Source organism: Fundulus heteroclitus, chromosome 11, assembly GCF_011125445.2.
Source record: "Fundulus heteroclitus isolate FHET01 chromosome 11, MU-UCD_Fhet_4.1, whole genome shotgun sequence".
NCBI lineage: Eukaryota > Metazoa > Chordata > Actinopteri > Cyprinodontiformes > Fundulidae > Fundulus > Fundulus heteroclitus.
In genome coordinates, this window is record NC_046371.1 from 3943420 (window position 1) to 3960501 (window position 17082).

The 17082-nt window shown below is 41.4% G+C and overlaps 1 protein-coding gene across 1 annotated transcript in view; it reads left to right on the forward strand.

The window, feature by feature from the left end:
* LOC105920350 (calpain-5) overlaps nucleotides 1–13422 on the forward strand; it is a 65611-nt gene extending 52189 nt beyond the window's left edge. Inside the window, exons 7-13 of the mRNA XM_036142754.1 lie at nucleotides 2176–2253; nucleotides 3754–3949; nucleotides 4711–4833; nucleotides 4917–5113; nucleotides 6980–7101; nucleotides 9031–9167; nucleotides 13150–13422. Coding sequence (XP_035998647.1) covers nucleotides 2176–2253; nucleotides 3754–3949; nucleotides 4711–4833; nucleotides 4917–5113; nucleotides 6980–7101; nucleotides 9031–9167; nucleotides 13150–13332 — 1036 coding nt within the window. The 3' untranslated portion in view covers nucleotides 13333–13422. The remainder of the gene's footprint in view (nucleotides 1–2175; nucleotides 2254–3753; nucleotides 3950–4710; nucleotides 4834–4916; nucleotides 5114–6979; nucleotides 7102–9030; nucleotides 9168–13149) is intronic.
* The last annotated feature ends 3660 nt before the right edge of the window (nucleotides 13423–17082 follow it).

Sequence of the window (17082 nt, forward strand, 5' to 3'; positions counted from 1 at the left end):
AAGGTCCTCCCTTTACAGAAACAAAGCAGGATAAGTAAGACCGGGTAATAATGGAATATGAATTATTGATGGAGATGAAAGAAACAGGCGTCATTAAGGAAATGTGAATCAACTCATTCACCGACTGACACTGAATTATTCAGCCAATGTTTGATCAAACCTGTTGCCGTGACTGGAGACTGGCAGGTTGTTAAGATGCAGCAGTGATTCATAAACAAAGACACATAAGTAGAGAACTTATGCTACCAGTAAACACCCAGGATTCCCCTGAGCAGTGAACAACGAGCAGACATTAATGTTTGATTTACAGAAACTAAAGCAGTTTAGTTCGTCATATGGGATTGATGCTCATTATTGATCTTAATCAAATTAGTTATTTCACAATGGTATTAGTAGTGGTAGAATTTTTAGTGTTGTGCTGCAAAAACAGAACTAAAAATAAGTAATATTTTCTTGAAATTAGTGTATTTGTCCTAGATTTGAGCTGGAAAAAAATACTATTTGCCAATCGAATAAGATTTTTGCACTTAAAAAAGGAACAACTCATCTACATCATCTTATTTCCATTGCAGTTTGTCTAATTATCTTATTTTAAGGGTAAAACACTCATTCCATTGGCAGATCAATTTATTTACCTGCTCAAATCAAGGCAAGGCAAGGCAAATTTATTTATATAGCACAATTCAGTACAGAGACAATGCAAAGTACTTTACATGATAAAAATATAGGACAATAAAACAGAATAAAAGCAAGTAGGGATAGAATGTAGAAACAAAAATGAACATTAAAAACAGTAAAACAGTTTAACTAGAACAGTCAAAGGCAATTTTAAACAAATGTGTTTTTAATTTTGATTTAAAGGAACTCAGTTTTCTGGGAGTTTGTTCCAGATCAGTGGAGCATAGGAACTAAATGCTGCTTCTCCATGTCTGGTTCTGGTTCTGGTTCTGCAGAGCAGGCTGGAGCCAGAAGACCTGAGTGGTCTGGAGGGTTGATGCCCTGATAACAAGTCTGTGATGCATTTAGGTGCTAATTCAGGGATTTATAGACTAACAGGAGGATTTTAAAGTCTATTCTCTGAGATCCAGGGAGCCCCAGGAAGGACTTTAGAACTGGGGTTATGTGCTCTACTTTCTTGGTCTTATCAAGGACAAATATGTAATGTACGAGGTGAACCCAATATTCAGCCAAAACACAGAGTAGCGATAAAAAGTTTGTCAACATGTCCTCCATGCATTAGCTACTGCTAATAACTAATCGCTACAGTAATCGTGTGAAATGGTTTTAGCCACTGTTGCAGAGTCTGCTTGTTTTTTGCTGGTCAATTCGGTGAGTCGCGTTTTTTGGGCTCATTTCTAAACGTGCAGTCGCTTATTTGGGCTCTGAAAAAGCGACTATAAACACGAGTAAAGAGACCCGATCTAGCTGCTGCACTACAGACAGTGAAACGAGGCTGATATCCCTCCGCCCCGCCGCGTACACACTCCCTGGAAGGTAGACGAACAAACGAGTTGTCTCTACAGGGAGGACAGAGTAGCTGCTTGACCACACTGCTCTGTTTCTAACAAAACGCCAAAAAATAAACTCCACTGTTATACTGAATTAACTTACCTGCTGTCCAGCAGAAAGCTGCAACTTCCACATCCGTTTTAAATCCCCGATCCCTCATGAATTATGTCCACCTGGTAATAATAGCTGCGTCAATATAGACTCATTTCCTCCTGGTTATTACTTCTTCTTCTTTTCTTGGTTACTTCCTCTTCCCTCTCACTGGGCAAAGAGTTTGGATGGTCCTCCATTTCAACAGAAACCAACAAATAGAATAATCTACGGTCGTCTTTGCTTGTTTATACTCCTCCTCCACCAACAGCACATCTTCATATAGAAAACAGATATTTTTAAACGCTTAAGGCTCACAAGGTTCTCCCCTTTCGGCTGCTGAAATCAGAAATGGCGACGCAACATGTTGCCTCCCAGTGGATACATACACATGTATTTATAAGCCACAAATTCTTAGTTCATTTTTGATGTGTTGTTATTCGACTTTGCTAGAATACGTAATATGTACAAAGTAGTTACACACTGTCCCTTTAAATCTAGCTATGGCAACTGCGTAAAAAAAAAAAAAAAATCCAGATTAGCTTCAACGTGCTGTTGTGTTCTTGCTGATTTCAGTTCTGAGGAGTGGAACAAGGTGAGCAAGAGTGAGAGAGAAAAGCTGGGCGTCACCGTGCAGGATGACGGCGAATTCTGGTGAGACCCATAACCTTTGAGCCCTTTGGCTGAATGTTTCTAAACGCACACAGACACCTTCATTTGTACCCTCCAACAAGAAGCGTTCTCATTTATGACATAATATGTATTTGTATAAGTTCCATTATTACTGCTAGCATTACTATTATTACTACTTATAATATTACTGTTACTATTATTATTACTACTGTCATTTTCTACTGCTCTATTACAACTGTTATACTATTCCTGCTATTATAACTACTACACGTCTGCTACTGCTAATGTTAATAGTACTGCTATTGTTCATACAGCTGTAATTACTCTTCAGTTTCCTGTTTTATAGGGCTGTGCATAAAAATCAATACAAAGATAATATCGATGTTTTTAAAAACGATATAATATTGATAATCTGGCTTTCAATATCGATATACCTCCCAACCCCTAGGGGGCAGTATTACAGCCATTACTGTTCCTAGCGAGGAAGCGCCTTCGTCCCTAAAATCAGACGTTTGGACACATTTTTGGTTTCTGTGATACATTAAATGCATTGAACCAAATGCATTTTTTTTCCTGTTAATATATCAGTGTTCAATAAATTGAACTTAAATATAATAATTTGTTGGTTTTGTTGATTGAATGACTTTGAGCATTAATTTGAAAGTAATAAATATTAATATTGGAGTCAAATCAAGCTAAGATGTATGGAGAATCGTATCAAAGCGGCTCATTCTAGATGATACCCAGCCCTAATATATATAATGAAAGCTACTTCTTTGGGATTGTTCTTGCTGATTTTAGTTCTGAGGAGTGGAACAAGGTGAGCAAGAATAAGATTAATAAAAACTACTCCTATGGGATCACGCACTGCTTGGGCTTATTTTTCTCTGGATCTCGACGGGTGGGCGGATCCTCGCCTTTCCAGACAATGTTTTGTGATTTAAAGCTTTTAAACTGTTTTTTGTGAAGCTTAGACAGCAAAACTGTGATACAGGAGGATTTTTGTACAAACCTTTTTTCAAAGTCCCCCCAAAGAACACAGTTGCATTTCTAAATGTTTTAAAATTTGAGAACTTTCAAGAACTATAGCAATAAAAAGCAAGGATCACTAGAAAACTGCCCTTTAGATCGTCTGGTTGTTGAATAGAGATTGTTGTGTAAGCAGAATGTTTTTTAAATCAGGCTGTAGCTCATGAAATTCAAACATATTAACACACTTAATCACAGTTAATTCATTACTTAACAAGTGGGATGACTACATTTTAAAGTAGGGTTGATTTTCTTATTTAACCAATTAAATCACTCTTTTAAAAAAGCTTTTTGTATTTATTTGTTTTAAATCTAAAACCTTTAGAAAGGGGAAAAAGGGTAGAAACAGAAAAAGGCTCTCTGTAACCTTTTAATGTTCCTCTTTGCTCTGATTTCCTCTCATTTTGAACCTATTTAAGAACTTCCTTTTTTCCTCCAGCTGGTTTCTTCTCCCTTCCGTCTATATTTTCCTCTTCGCCTGTCCTCCTGCAGGATGAACTTCGACGACTTCTGCCAGTACTTCACCGACCTGATCCTCTGCCGCCTCATCAACACCTCCTACCTGAGCATCCACAAGACCTGGGAGGAGGAGGTGATGAGGGGCTCCTGGACCCACCGCCAGGATCCCCTTCGCAACCGATCCGGAGGCTGCATCAATCACAAAACCACCTTCCTGCAGAACCCTCAGGTCGGTCCGCGTGCTTCTGCTGTTAAAGGATGCGTCCCCAGTAGGGCTGAACGATTTTGTAAAATAATCTAATTGCAATTTTTTTTCTTAATATTGTGATTTAATGCGATTTTTTTCCCCCAGTTTAATTTATCATGTGTTTCAAAATATATACAAACAACAAATCATGTGGATTAGTTACTAAAAGACCCGCAGCATCTAAACTCGGAGCAGAAATTATTGCGTTCTGCCTACAATATATTTCAATCAAAATTGCAATTTTGACTTTTCTCTGCATTAACTACAAGCAACAAAAATGGCCTCTAAATAAAGACGTTTGAAAACAAGGGCTATTTTAAATATGAACTTTTAATGTTTCTATTGATCAGAATATTATTCAAAAGAACAGCTTTTAATTTAATTGGACATCAATCTTCGTTGAACATAAAGTGCAAAGTCCAACCAACAAGCAAGTCTATGTATTAAACTGATTGACCTGTACTTAATGCTTTGAATGATTATACAAACTCTAAAACAAGTAATAAAATTAGATTATCTCACTGCTGCAACTGTCTTCCCTTCCATGTGGAGGCAAACCCACTTTAAACATTTTACCGACACCTAATGGACGCGTCTAATTCCCTAATTGTTACATAGCCAAAAATTGCAGACCTCTGCGATTTGGAAACTGCGTTATTTTAAATCACGATTATATTGAAAATGCGATTAATTGTTCAGCCCTAGTCCCCAGGTAATAATGGAGTCCGTCTGCTCCCCACCAGTATGTATTTGATGTGAAGAAGGTGGAGGATGAGGTGCTGATCTGCCTCCAGCAAAAAGAGAAGCGAGCCACGCCCAAAGAAGGCAAAGGAGAGAACCTTGCTATAGGCTTCGACATTCACCGGGTAAAACCAGTAAAAGCGCACAAGTTGTTGTTTTTTGTTTCTGGGTTGACAGACTTCTGCAGCAACACTTTCTCGTTCTGCAGGTGGAGCTAAATCGGAAGTACCGTATGCACACAGCCCAGCAGAAAGTAGCAGGCTCCATCTACATCAACTCGCGCTGCGTCTTCCTCAGGAAGGAGCTGAAGGAAGGTCGATACGTCATCATCCCCACAACCTTTGACCCCGGGCAGCAGGGAGAGTTTCTGCTCCGGGTCTTCACTGATGTGCCTTCAGACTGCAAGTAATTATGAGATGAGTGGTGACCAGTAGAGCTTTTTAAAAAAAGACTGTAATTCACCCTCTTTCAGAACGTTCCAGAAAATATTATAGAACCAGGTTCTATAATAAATTAAATCTAACCTCAAGAGTGTAAAATACTCAACATTGAAGGGAAAATAGCAAATCTGTGGGAAAACTAACTCCACCCTTAGAGCTTCAGTGGGGTTTAAGAGGGAAAGCAGCAGCCAGATACTGCCAATGCTTAATTAATTGATCATAATCAGGAGTTTTGGTGTTTCTTTTTGTTGAATACAGGGGTTTGTTGTCACATTAGTGAAGATTAAAACATCCCCAGTTACCTTCGAGAAGCAACTGTTGCTGCCCAGTAATCTGGGAATGGATAAATAAAAACATTCTCAAATTGTTTAAAGTCCATTGTTTTACAGAGTAATATATTTAAGTGGAAAACATTTAAAATAGCTGCTAATGCTTAGACACTCTTAAAGAAAACTGACGAGCTACAAACCCCAGTTTGCATTTTAATTCAGTTAAATTTAATTTATATAGCAGCAATTCACAACACATCATCTCAAGGCTCTTTCCAAAGTCAGACTCCATCAGATCCTCCAGGTTGGTGAGAAAGTTTCCTCTCTAAGGAAACCCAGCAGGTTGCATCAAGTCTCTCCAAGCAGCATTCACTCCTCCTGAAAGAGCGTAGAGCCACAGTGGACAGTCGTCTGCATTGTTGATGGCTTTGCAGCAATCCCTCATACTGAGCATGCATGAAGCGACAGTGGAGAGGAAAACTCCCCTTTAACAGGGAGGAGAACCTCCAGCAGAACCAGAACCAGGCTCAGTGTGAACGCTCATCTGCCTCCACCCACTGGGGCTTAGAGAAGACAGAGCAGAGACACAGAAAGCTCAGAAGCTCACATTGACCCAGGAGTACTTTCTATGTTAGAGAAGACAGAGCAGAGACACAGAAAGCTCAGAAGCTCACATTGACCCAGGAGTACTTTCTATGTTAGAGAAGACAGAGCAGAGACACAGAAAGCACAGAAGCTCACATTGACCCAGGAGTACTTTCTATGTTAGATGGTAATAGAGAATGATCTGCCTCCCCAGATGATGTCACAGCTAACAGAACGCCAGACCAGGTGTACCTTCTATGAAGAGAAAAATGACAGAGAACAAAAAGTTAAAAGCTGAAATAACAACAAACAATACAGATTGGAGAGCAGTAGGAGAACTCAGCAGAGAGAGAAATAGACCCTGATGTCCTCCAGCAGCCTAAGCCTATAGCAGCATAACTATAGAGGTAGTTCAGGGTAACATGAGCCACTCTGACTAGAAGCTTTGTCACAAAGGAAAGTTTTAAGATTAGTCTTAAAAGTAGACGGGGTGTCTGCCTCACGGACCAAAACTGGGAGTTGGTTCCACAGGAGAGGAGCCTGATAGCTAAAGGATCTGCCTCCCATTCTACTTTTAGAGACTCTAGGAACCACCAGCAGACCTGCAGTCTGAGACCGAAGTGCTCTGTTAGGCCTTAACGATCCTGACAGGACAATTGGTAAAAGACAAAACAATGATGGCTTGCTTGGAAAAGGCTTAAAGAGAAAGCGTCTTCTCTAAAGATAATAAAGCATAATGTCCATCTTCAGATAACCTATCTGATGAAAGCAGCTTTGATTTTAATGTTTTGATTTTCTTTCTTGCACTTTTAATAAATTAAACCACGTGGCCTTGAAATTCCTGCTTGTTTTGCCTGAACTGAAACTGTTTTTTATTTTCTTTGCTGCGTTGGGAGGCCGCTACAGAAAGACTCGGTCAGGATGAATTATCTCGGTGTTTATCTATCGATGCTCATACACGTCTTCTCTCTCTGCAGAGAGCTGACTCTGGACGAGCCTCCTCAGACTTGTTGGACAGGGATGTGTGGCTACCCTCAGCTGGTCACTCAGGTTCATGTGGTGAGCGCTGACGGACTGCAGGGACAGGACACCAACGGAGGTAAGACCTCTGAGTCCTTTTACATCTGAATGTTCATCTTAGACATGCATCGTGTCAGCAAACTAAAGAGTTCAAGATAAAGGGTAAATGGCACCACAGCGCCCCCTGGTGGACGTTTTACTGTGTTTCTTTTGATTGGTCTAATCAGTACATCCTGGGCCTAGTTGTAGCTTTAATAAACCTTTTAATTAAAACCCACTCCACTCTAGAAATCTGCAGTTTATGTAAAGGAGTTAATGAACGTTATTTGCTCCCTTCAGTCACATATAGTCCAGGTCGTTTCAGTTCAGTCAAACACGAATAATTTGTCAACATTTTAAGGAAAAAAACAAAATTGTTGCAACAACAATCCAGCCACACTCAGGCTGAATCTCATTTCACCCTCTTACCCGGTATTTTTTAGCCCTAACTGAGCATTTCTAAGGGAGAGGATCCTCCCTGTTGTTACTGTGAAGTCGTCACGATGACCAAGAGGAGGTGCTGAATAATTCTCCTTTGTCTCTTCATGTTCTCTATAAAGCTTTTTCCAAGTCTGTTATAAATAAAGGCGGATTGACTGTAGAGGATCAGATGTGCAAATGTAATTATTTTCTCAGTTAATCAGTTTTAATGGCACAATAAGAGCTGAAATGTCTCATTCAAAGTGTTTGGATTTGTTACGTTTTCTATCACGGTTGTTAATAAGCTTAAAAAAATTAATAAAACATCACATTTATCAAGTTAAAACACACTTACAGACCACTTTTTTAATCAATAATTGTATTAATACTAAGTTGAACTTAGTTTGCCTTCAACGCTGTCATAGCTCTTCATGTCAGTGATGCAGAAAGGTTTCAGAAACAATCCTCAGAGATTCTGGTCCGTCTCGACTTGACAGCAGATCTGTCGGCTGCACATCCGTGGCATGAATCTCCTGTTCCATCACATCCTGGAGTTGCTTCGCTGGACTGAGAGCTGGTGACTGGAGGTTAATGTTCAGGAAACCGACGGTCTGATCTCTGTCATATGGAGCTCTGTTCCCCTGGAGGTAGCCGTCTAGGGATGGCTTCACTGGGATCACAGAGGGACGATTTAATCCAAAATAAAACTCTTTGTCCTGAAAAACAGCCGCTGCTCATCACACTGACAAACACCGTCCCTACTGGGAAGCAAAGCGGTGGCTGCATGATGCCACGGGGAAGGAGTGCGTTTCTCTAAAAGAAAAGGCTTAGAAGACAATCTCATCTATGGACCAAAGGACATGCCTTTATCTGATTTAACTGAACTCTGAAATGAGCAAAAGGTTGTTGCATTTCCAGACTGAAAGCCGTGGAAGTTCTCAGTTGTGATGCGTCTGATAAATTAAGGGGGGGAAAAATCTGCTTTTTCGGTATTTGACCAATCAAACAGGAACATGGGCTCATTCCAACCTCTGATTGGTGCATTTTAAGTGTATTGTGCACGTTTCATGTTTAATGCCAGGGAGTGGTGGCCTAGTGGTTAGAGAGCAGGGCGCTTGCTTCATGGAGAGGCTGCAAGTTCCCCGGTTTGAATCCCACGAATGTTAAGCACCAAAAGGCTTCCTGTGCGACGCCCAGTGAAATGTGTCCTCTGCGTTTATCCCATCCCTCAGGAAACAAAGATTTAATGACAAATAAAGATGATCAGATTTTTTATTTTATTTTTTACATTTTTAATTGCATTGGAAATTATTTTCCTAGTTATTTGTTAATAATGACAATGTAATAAAACTAGTCTCTCAGACAGCTATAGATGAATAATTGTCATGCCATGATCTGGTGAAAGATAAACATTTTTGGTATAAGAAAAGGATTTGTGTATTAATGTTAACAACAAAAAACATAGTAAAAGACATAATAGATCTTCATTAGACTTTTATCCAATTATTTATGTATTTTTCTGACTTTTTTCTTCTTCTTCTTCTTGCAGCCGTGGATTCCTATGTGATAATCACCTGTGAAGGAGAGAGGGTTCGTTCCCCGGTTCAGAAAGACTCACGTTGCCCAAACTTCGACATTAAAGGCCTGTTTTACCGCAAAAAGCCCAAGGAAGCCATCCACATCGAGGTGAGCGGTCCCTCTGCAGCCTCTGCACTAACGTAGGGCTTAAACACGGCCGCTTCGTAACGATGCTGCAGAAAAGTAGCAGGACGGTCCGCAGGCCATTTCAGTCCCATTCCCAGCAAACTGTTGCTGAATAAATATGGGCTGAAAGGTTTCACTCATCCCAAAGAGGACGGCACCAACGTTTAATGACATTTAACTTTATTAAGTGATGACGGAGAGCTGGAAAATGATCAAAATATGATTTTTTTCCCCTTTATTGAACAGTTTTGATATTCATCCAATGCAGTTTCTGTGATAGCATCCGTATTGATATACACTGAGGAAAAAATGGTAAAATAAACGTTATAATTTTAAGGGGTTTGATTAAATGTGTGCTGGTGCCAGTCAGAGGTTCTCTGCAGGAGCAAACAGGAAAGCAGGCAGGGAGGGAAGCTGGCTTCCTGGCTGCAGAGGCTGAATCAGAGCCCAGGGGACAGGCTCAGGTCATGCACGGAGGATCGGAGATCATCAGGAACATCCAAGGGAAAGGCGGGGCTCGTTAGCGTCGGTACTGAGTCCAGGTCCAGGAAACAAAAGCTTGGTAGAAGTCCGACGAGGGAAGGCAAGGCAGACAAATCCGAGGAACACAAACAAGGGGCTGAGCAACATGGCGGAGAGTAACCCAGCAGATCAAAATGTTCTCCTGCTAACAGCATTATAAAGTTATGATTTACCGTATTTTTCAGAATATAAGTCGCTCCGGAATATAAGTCGCACCAGTCAAAAAGAATCATATAGAGGGGAAAAAACATATATAAGTCGCATTTATTTAGAAATTTATCTCACACAATCCAAGACTACAAACTGACATTTCATCTGGTAAGCCATTTCATTAAATCATACAGCTGCATCCACAATCGTCTGAATAACGTGGAACATACCTGGGAGGGTAAATTAGGATAACAAGCCTCCAAGTTCAAATGCCATTTCAGCGTAAAGTTGTCAAAATGACACTGAAATTAGGCCGTCAGCGTCTTTGGCAAATGTCCGCAAACGACTGGAAAGGTGAGAAGCGGAAATGGGTGCCGGGTTGCAGCTGGAGCGAGCGAGGCGAGCGAGAGAGGCGTGGCTTGATACACGTCTTGTTTTGGTCTACAGACAGTGTTTAAGCCCCTGCCTGGTGGTAAAAAAATCATGCATTGCTGCTTTAACTGAGGCAGTGAGGCCTGAAGACCCTTAGATTTTGTTCTGGGTTCTTCTGGATGAGTTGTTGATGCTTGTTGGAGGTATTTTGGTCGGTCAGCCTCTCCTGTTTCATGTTTTCTCCGTTAGTGAAGAAGTTCTCTCTGTGGTTCTCTCAAAGGTCTAGAAAATGGCTTTGTTTCCCTCTCAACAAATAAAGATATCAAAACTATTAGATCTTTTAGCCTACTTCACGTCGTCAGGTGGGTTCTGTTTTAGTGGTTTTTAGTTTTTATTTCCAGGTCTCACAGGAATTTTGTGGCTTGTTGCTAAAGGGCTTGGCTGGATTTCACAGCTCTTTCCCATTAATAGATCAAAACATCCCTAATAAACAGATTTTTATACTCAGGTTATCTTTGTCTGATATAAAAATTTATTTGATGACTTGAAGCATTTAAATATGACCCAAAAAAAGCAAAAACTATTGAAAAGAAGAAAAAAAAAACTAAATACAGGGCAATCTATTAGGGGGTTGGTCAGATTGAGGATTTAATAAAAAGATAAAGTAAATCCTATTTCTCTTTCTAGTTATGGTGAAATACAGCATAATTTTTTAAAAGTGAAAAACAGTTAAAACTGATTTAAACATTTGTAGCTCCAGGCACTTTCACAGCACGTTTCAAACTTTAGACGAATGTTTCTCTCTTTCCTGTTCAGCCCTCCTTCCCTCCATCATCTCTCGCTCTCCGTGAGATTATGTAACACAAAAAAAAAAAAAAAAAACACTCCAAGGGAAATTTGCACAGCATCCATAGCCAATCGATTAGCTCCCGAACATCAGGCGGTACATGTACAGGGATTTTTTTTTCAGTAGTAATTTATTATTGCATTTATACCTAATATGGGCCGTGAAATTTTAACAGTGGTAAAAGATTAAAAAGCGTAAAGTGAATCTTTGGCAAAGCACCTGAATGCAAAAATATTAACATCCCTTAAACCGATTCACGTTTTGTCTCGTTGCCTCCACAAACTTCATATAGATTAATAATAATAATAATAATAATAATAATAATAATACATTTTATTGAAAAGCACCTTTCTGGACACTCAAGGTCACCGTACAAAAGGATAAAAAACAGAATGTCAGAAACAGAATCAAAACAAAAAAAACATTTAAAAAATACAGAGGCTGGGACAGGGAAATTGATAATTAAAGAGAATAGGCAGTCTTAAATAGATGAGTTGTGATTTGAAATGGAGAAGTGAGATTAGAGAGTGTTATGTTATTAAGCCAACCAACCAACACAGAGTTAAAAACTGGACCAACCTGGAAAAAAACCTGAAAAAGGTTTCAGACTGAGAGGCACACAGCAAAAAAGGAACTAAAAGTAGGTAAAATTTTCTTGAAACGAGGTAAATAAGATGATCTGCCAGTGGAGTAAGATTTTTGCACTTAAAATAGGAACAACTCACTGCCATCATCTTTATTTCAGATGCAGTTTATCTAATTATCTCATTTTAGGGGTCAAAATAATCATCCCATTGGCAGATAATCGTATTTATCTGCTCCAATCTAGGAGAAACACACTGATTTCATGAAAATTTTACTTACTTTTAGTTCTTTTTTTGCAGTGGAGGTCCTAAAGCAGCGGTTCTTAAAAAAAAAAACAATTAAAAGCGAGTCAACCTTTCTTGAAATAAATGTATGTTCCTTGATTTGAGCAGGTAAATAAGATTATCTGGCAATGGAATGAGTATTTTGACCCCTAAAATAAGATGATTAAATATACTGCACTTGAAATAAGATGATGAGGATAAGTTCTTCCTGTTTTAGTGTGAAGATCCTATTCGATTGGCAGATAATCTTGTTTACCTGCTCAAATCAAGAACAAATACACAAATTTCAAGATTTTTTTTTTACTTTTAGTTCCCTTTTTGCAGTGTAAATATAGATTGAGCGACAAAAGAGTGGCTCTGATCAAATAAAATGGCCCAGTCAAAGCCCAGACCTAAACCTAATTGAGATCTGCGGCAGTGCTTGCACTGCAAAAACAAACTAAACTTAGCTAAAGATAAGTTACAATTTTCTTGAAATGAGTATATTTGTACTTTATTTGAGTATGTAAATAAGATAACCTGCCAATGGAATAAGATTTTTGCACTTGAAATAAGTTAATGGAGATCAGTTCTTCATATTTTAAGTGCAGTTTATCTAATTATCTTATTTGAGGGGTAAAATGACTCTTTCCATTGGCAAATAATCTGCTACCCTGCTCCAATCAAAGACAAATACACTCATTTCAAGACATTTTTTACTTATTTTTAGTTCTGTTTTTGCAGTGTGAAAAGCGATGGGGGGGGGCATTCATCTCTAGAGGTGGGAGGCTGGCAGAGACATGATGACTCGCAGCTATAGCTGCAGTGAAAGGTGCTTCCACACAACGTTTGGGTTTCTATTAATAAAATAAATGTGAAAGCCGTGCATCCTTTTTGTTCCACTGGAAAATTGTGCACCACAGTGTGTTGGTCTGAGAGTTACAGTCCCATTAAAATGAACTGAAGTGCGGCTGTAACATGACGACATTTGCAAAGCCTCTGGGACTACGCCTTTGTTTGCCGGCTGCTGTAACTCTGACTTTTCTCTGCTGCCCTCACCCATGTTTACGTCTCGTTCCCTGCTCTTTCCTCCGTCGGATTTTTCTCCTGTGCTCATTTCCTTCTCTCTTTTCTCTCTCTTCCCATTCCTTTTCCGTTTTTTTCCACGTTTGCGCTCAACCCCCACCCCCACCCCTACCCCCGCCTCTCCCCGAGCGGCGCTCAGATCTACAACAAGAACATGATCATGGACACCTTCCTGGGACAGGTGATCCTGTTCAGCGAGCCCAACGAGCGGCAGGAGCAGCACACGCTTCACCTCCGCGACAAAGGCAGCCGGCAGGACAACGACATCCCGGGCACGCTCACTGTGCGCCTCTTCACCTCCACCACGCTCAACAACATTTGACGAGCTCGTTAACGCCATGGGGATCTTGGGACATTCACCGATCTTTCTGAGCTCACTGTGTCCTTCTTCTTTTTTTTGGCTCACTTTCTTTAACTGGTTTTTATTTTGCTATTCAGACTTTTTGTTTTTTTGTTTTTTTGGGAGGAGGGGGGGGGGGTTCACATGCCTGCATCCCTACATGTAGGTAAAAGGTGCCATAAATGACAATTGAACTTTTCATGAGTTATCCTTTAACAAATTCCTCTTAGAATTGGACGTTATTTATCGTCAAAATATTACCTGAAAGCGGGCCTCTCTGTTAACCTGACCCTAGCCAAATGTATTTCGCTCCGCCTAGCTCCACTCATCCATGTGGAACAGATCCATGGGAATGGCGTTTCAGAAGGCTGGGCCTTATCAAAAATCCTTGCATGTGATTGGATAAGCCACTTGTCTGTCATCTTTATCGACGTGCTATTTCAACCACTCACACCGAAGCCAACCCGTGACGCTGATGAGAGCGACGCAGGAAAAAACAAAACGGAACAGCCAACAAAAGCCTTCAGAGCCGTTCTCTGATGTTCTTTTAATGAAACAATATTAGGTAGATTGGACAACACGGAAGAAATAGCAGCATCAATGTTAACGCTTGCTTCCTCGATGTGAGCCGCCATTGTTGTCTGAATCAAAACAGTCTCACGGTCGCTTCTCCACTACGTCACATCTATGAAACTCCAGCCCTGCGTCCTGATTGGCTGGACAATAAAATTGGTTGAAGAAATCACTCTCTATGGAAGATGTCCCAGATGGATGTGAGTGAAGCTAGGCGGAGCTAAGCGGAACAAAATTCATCTGGTTTGTCAGGTAACCTCTCTGTAGGATTTGAATCCAGAATCTTGAAAAACAAGCAACTGATTTGTTGTTCTGACCCAATCCTACAAACTGAGTTTGGACTAATTTTTATTTTATTTTATTCATGCATAACCTACATGTAGAGATATAACACATATGCATACATTTCTGCACTCTCCATGCATGTGCCAATCTTTCCAAGGGCTCTGCAACGCCTTAAGGCTGAGTCGGCCTCTCCTGTTTAAGGAGACAGGGAGGGGAGGGGTGGGGGGGGGGGTTCTGTTAGAACTGTTCTCAGTGTCAGCACAGTCTGATTTACAGCCTGCTTTTTGTCTGACGTGTCACCTCCTCCCCCCCGTGTTTCCTCTCTCCTGTCAGTGCTTAAGCCCCCACCCAGACACCTCAGCTCCTCGGCAGGTTGCCGCTGCTTCAGAGAGCATGCCTCAGCCTGAACCTTACAAAGAAAAGCCAACAGCAGCTACTTCCTCCCTCCACCAAGAGCTTCTTCTGCGACGTGCTGCGTGCGCGCTCCTGTGTGACGTCTCGCCTCCCGTCACTTTTTTACCTTCCTGTGCTCCCTGGAAACGCTCGCCGCCGGTTGCTCTGGACGATCTAAAACTGCATGGCTTGAAAAAAAAACGTTTCTGCCTGTGCCGCACATTTCTCCAGTCGTAGCTTAGCAGCCGGGGGCTCCTGATCCTGTCCCCCCCCATGTCCTCCCGTCCCCCTCCCGTTGGGAGTGCAGAGATTCAGCTTGACATAAACCAAGTGCTTTATGGGACCAAAGATGAGCCAGGCCCTCCGCTCTCTACGTCCTGTTGGGAACCTTCTGGCCTGGCCCAGCCCGAGCCCAGTTATAAACCACCACCCCCTGTGCCACATCATCTCTTAACGGCAACACCACTGCCTGACGCTTCCTTAGACAAGAGTCCCACGGGTCGACCTGGACGACTCGGCTGTTGGCACAGAGCAGGCTTGACGGACTGACTGAGAGAGCGTGTGTCTCGGCTTCTTACAGCTTTCCTTCAAATGTGGGTGAATGCAGATCCGTTTGTCCTGGTTGAATCTGGAAGACATGTTTCCGTGGAAAGGTGTGAGCAGGACAGAGGAGGAGGAAAAAAAACACACACACCTTGCACTTTAATACAAAGACAAACAAGAAGGAGGAGGTTTTATCGAAGGACACGTCCTGCCAAACAACTTGTGCCATCATCTCGGTCTTGGCTTTGCGTCCACAGTGGGAAAGCAGCATGGATGGACTGATGATTTCACGTGTTTTTTCTGCATTTTGAACCGCAACTGGTGCAAATGTAATTTATCTCTTAATAACCATGACACTTCCTGCATCGGTCATGGGGCCACACCAGTGTGAGCGTTTCGCTCTTAATGAACTTTGTTTTTGTCGATTCAATAGTGCAGTCCAAATTTTATGCACTAATGAATTTAATTTCTTTTGTTAATAGGCGTTAGCATTAAAACTGTAATCTACCATCAAGGCATTTCCTTTGAATGTAAGACTAGTCTCTTTGAGAAACTATCAAATCAGTTTTTTTTTTGTTTTTTATTACTGAAACGGTCACACGTGGCATTTTTTTTTTTATTGGTCACTGCGATTTTTGTCAGGGTTCCCACGTTGTCTGGAAATGTTTAGAATTTTGTTTTTTACCAAATGGAAAAGGAAATCCATGAAGAATATCTAAGAATGAAAAAATCTATTTCCAATCACTTAACTAAAAAAAATTACGTTTTCCATCTGTCCAACCATCCATTTACCCACCATCCGTCCTTTCTATCTACCTATCTATAGACCTATATTATCGACTGACCTAACTACTTATCCACCTATCCTCCCATTTAACCACCTACCTTCCTGCCTACCCACCCAACTGACCACCTACCCACCCATCTACCTACCTACTTACCTAACAATTGACCGACTTGCTTACCTACTTACTCAACGACCAATCTACCCACCTACCTACACAATGACTCACCTTAATACTGACCCACCTACCTACCTGAATACCCAGTGCCCGAACAACCTTCCCACCAACCAACCAACCTAACCACCTACTCTCCTACCCACCAACCTACCTACCCACCTAGCCACTTAGCGACCCGCCGACCTACCCACATACCTATCAAACAACCCACCTACATACCTACTGACTGACTACTCACCTAACTAGCTATGGACCTACCTACAACTGACCTACCCATCCACATACAACCAACCTACCGACCGACCTACCCACAGATTCAAAGTTTCAAAAGATTTAAAGCCTCATACCTACCAAACAACCACATACCCAATGACCCATCTACCTACTTAATGACCCACCTTAATATTGACTGATCTCCCCACCTACCTACCCAAAGACTCAGTGACTGAACGACCTTCCCACCAACCAACTTGCCCGCTTACCTACTGACTGACCTACCCTCCTAACTACCTATGGAACTACCTACGACTGACCTACCCACTTACGTACTACCAACCTGCCTAACTACCAAGTCTCCTACCCACTGACCGACCTACCCACCTAGCTACTTAGTGAACCACTGACCTATCCAAAGATTCACACATTCAAAGCCACCTACCTACCCAACAATCCACATACCTGCCGACCTGTCTACCCACCTACCTACCCAAATACCCAATGACCGAACGACCTTCCCACTTAACTACTGACTGACCTAACTACATATGGACATACCTACCTAAAACCAACCTACCCAGCTGCTTACCAATTCTCCTAACCGGCAACCAACCTACCCAGCTAGCTACTTAGCGGCCCGCCGACCTACCCATATACCTACCAAACAACCCACCTACCTACCCAACGACTCGTTTACCTACTGACTAAATTACTCACCTATATACCTATGGACCAACCTACCTACGACCGACCTACCAAC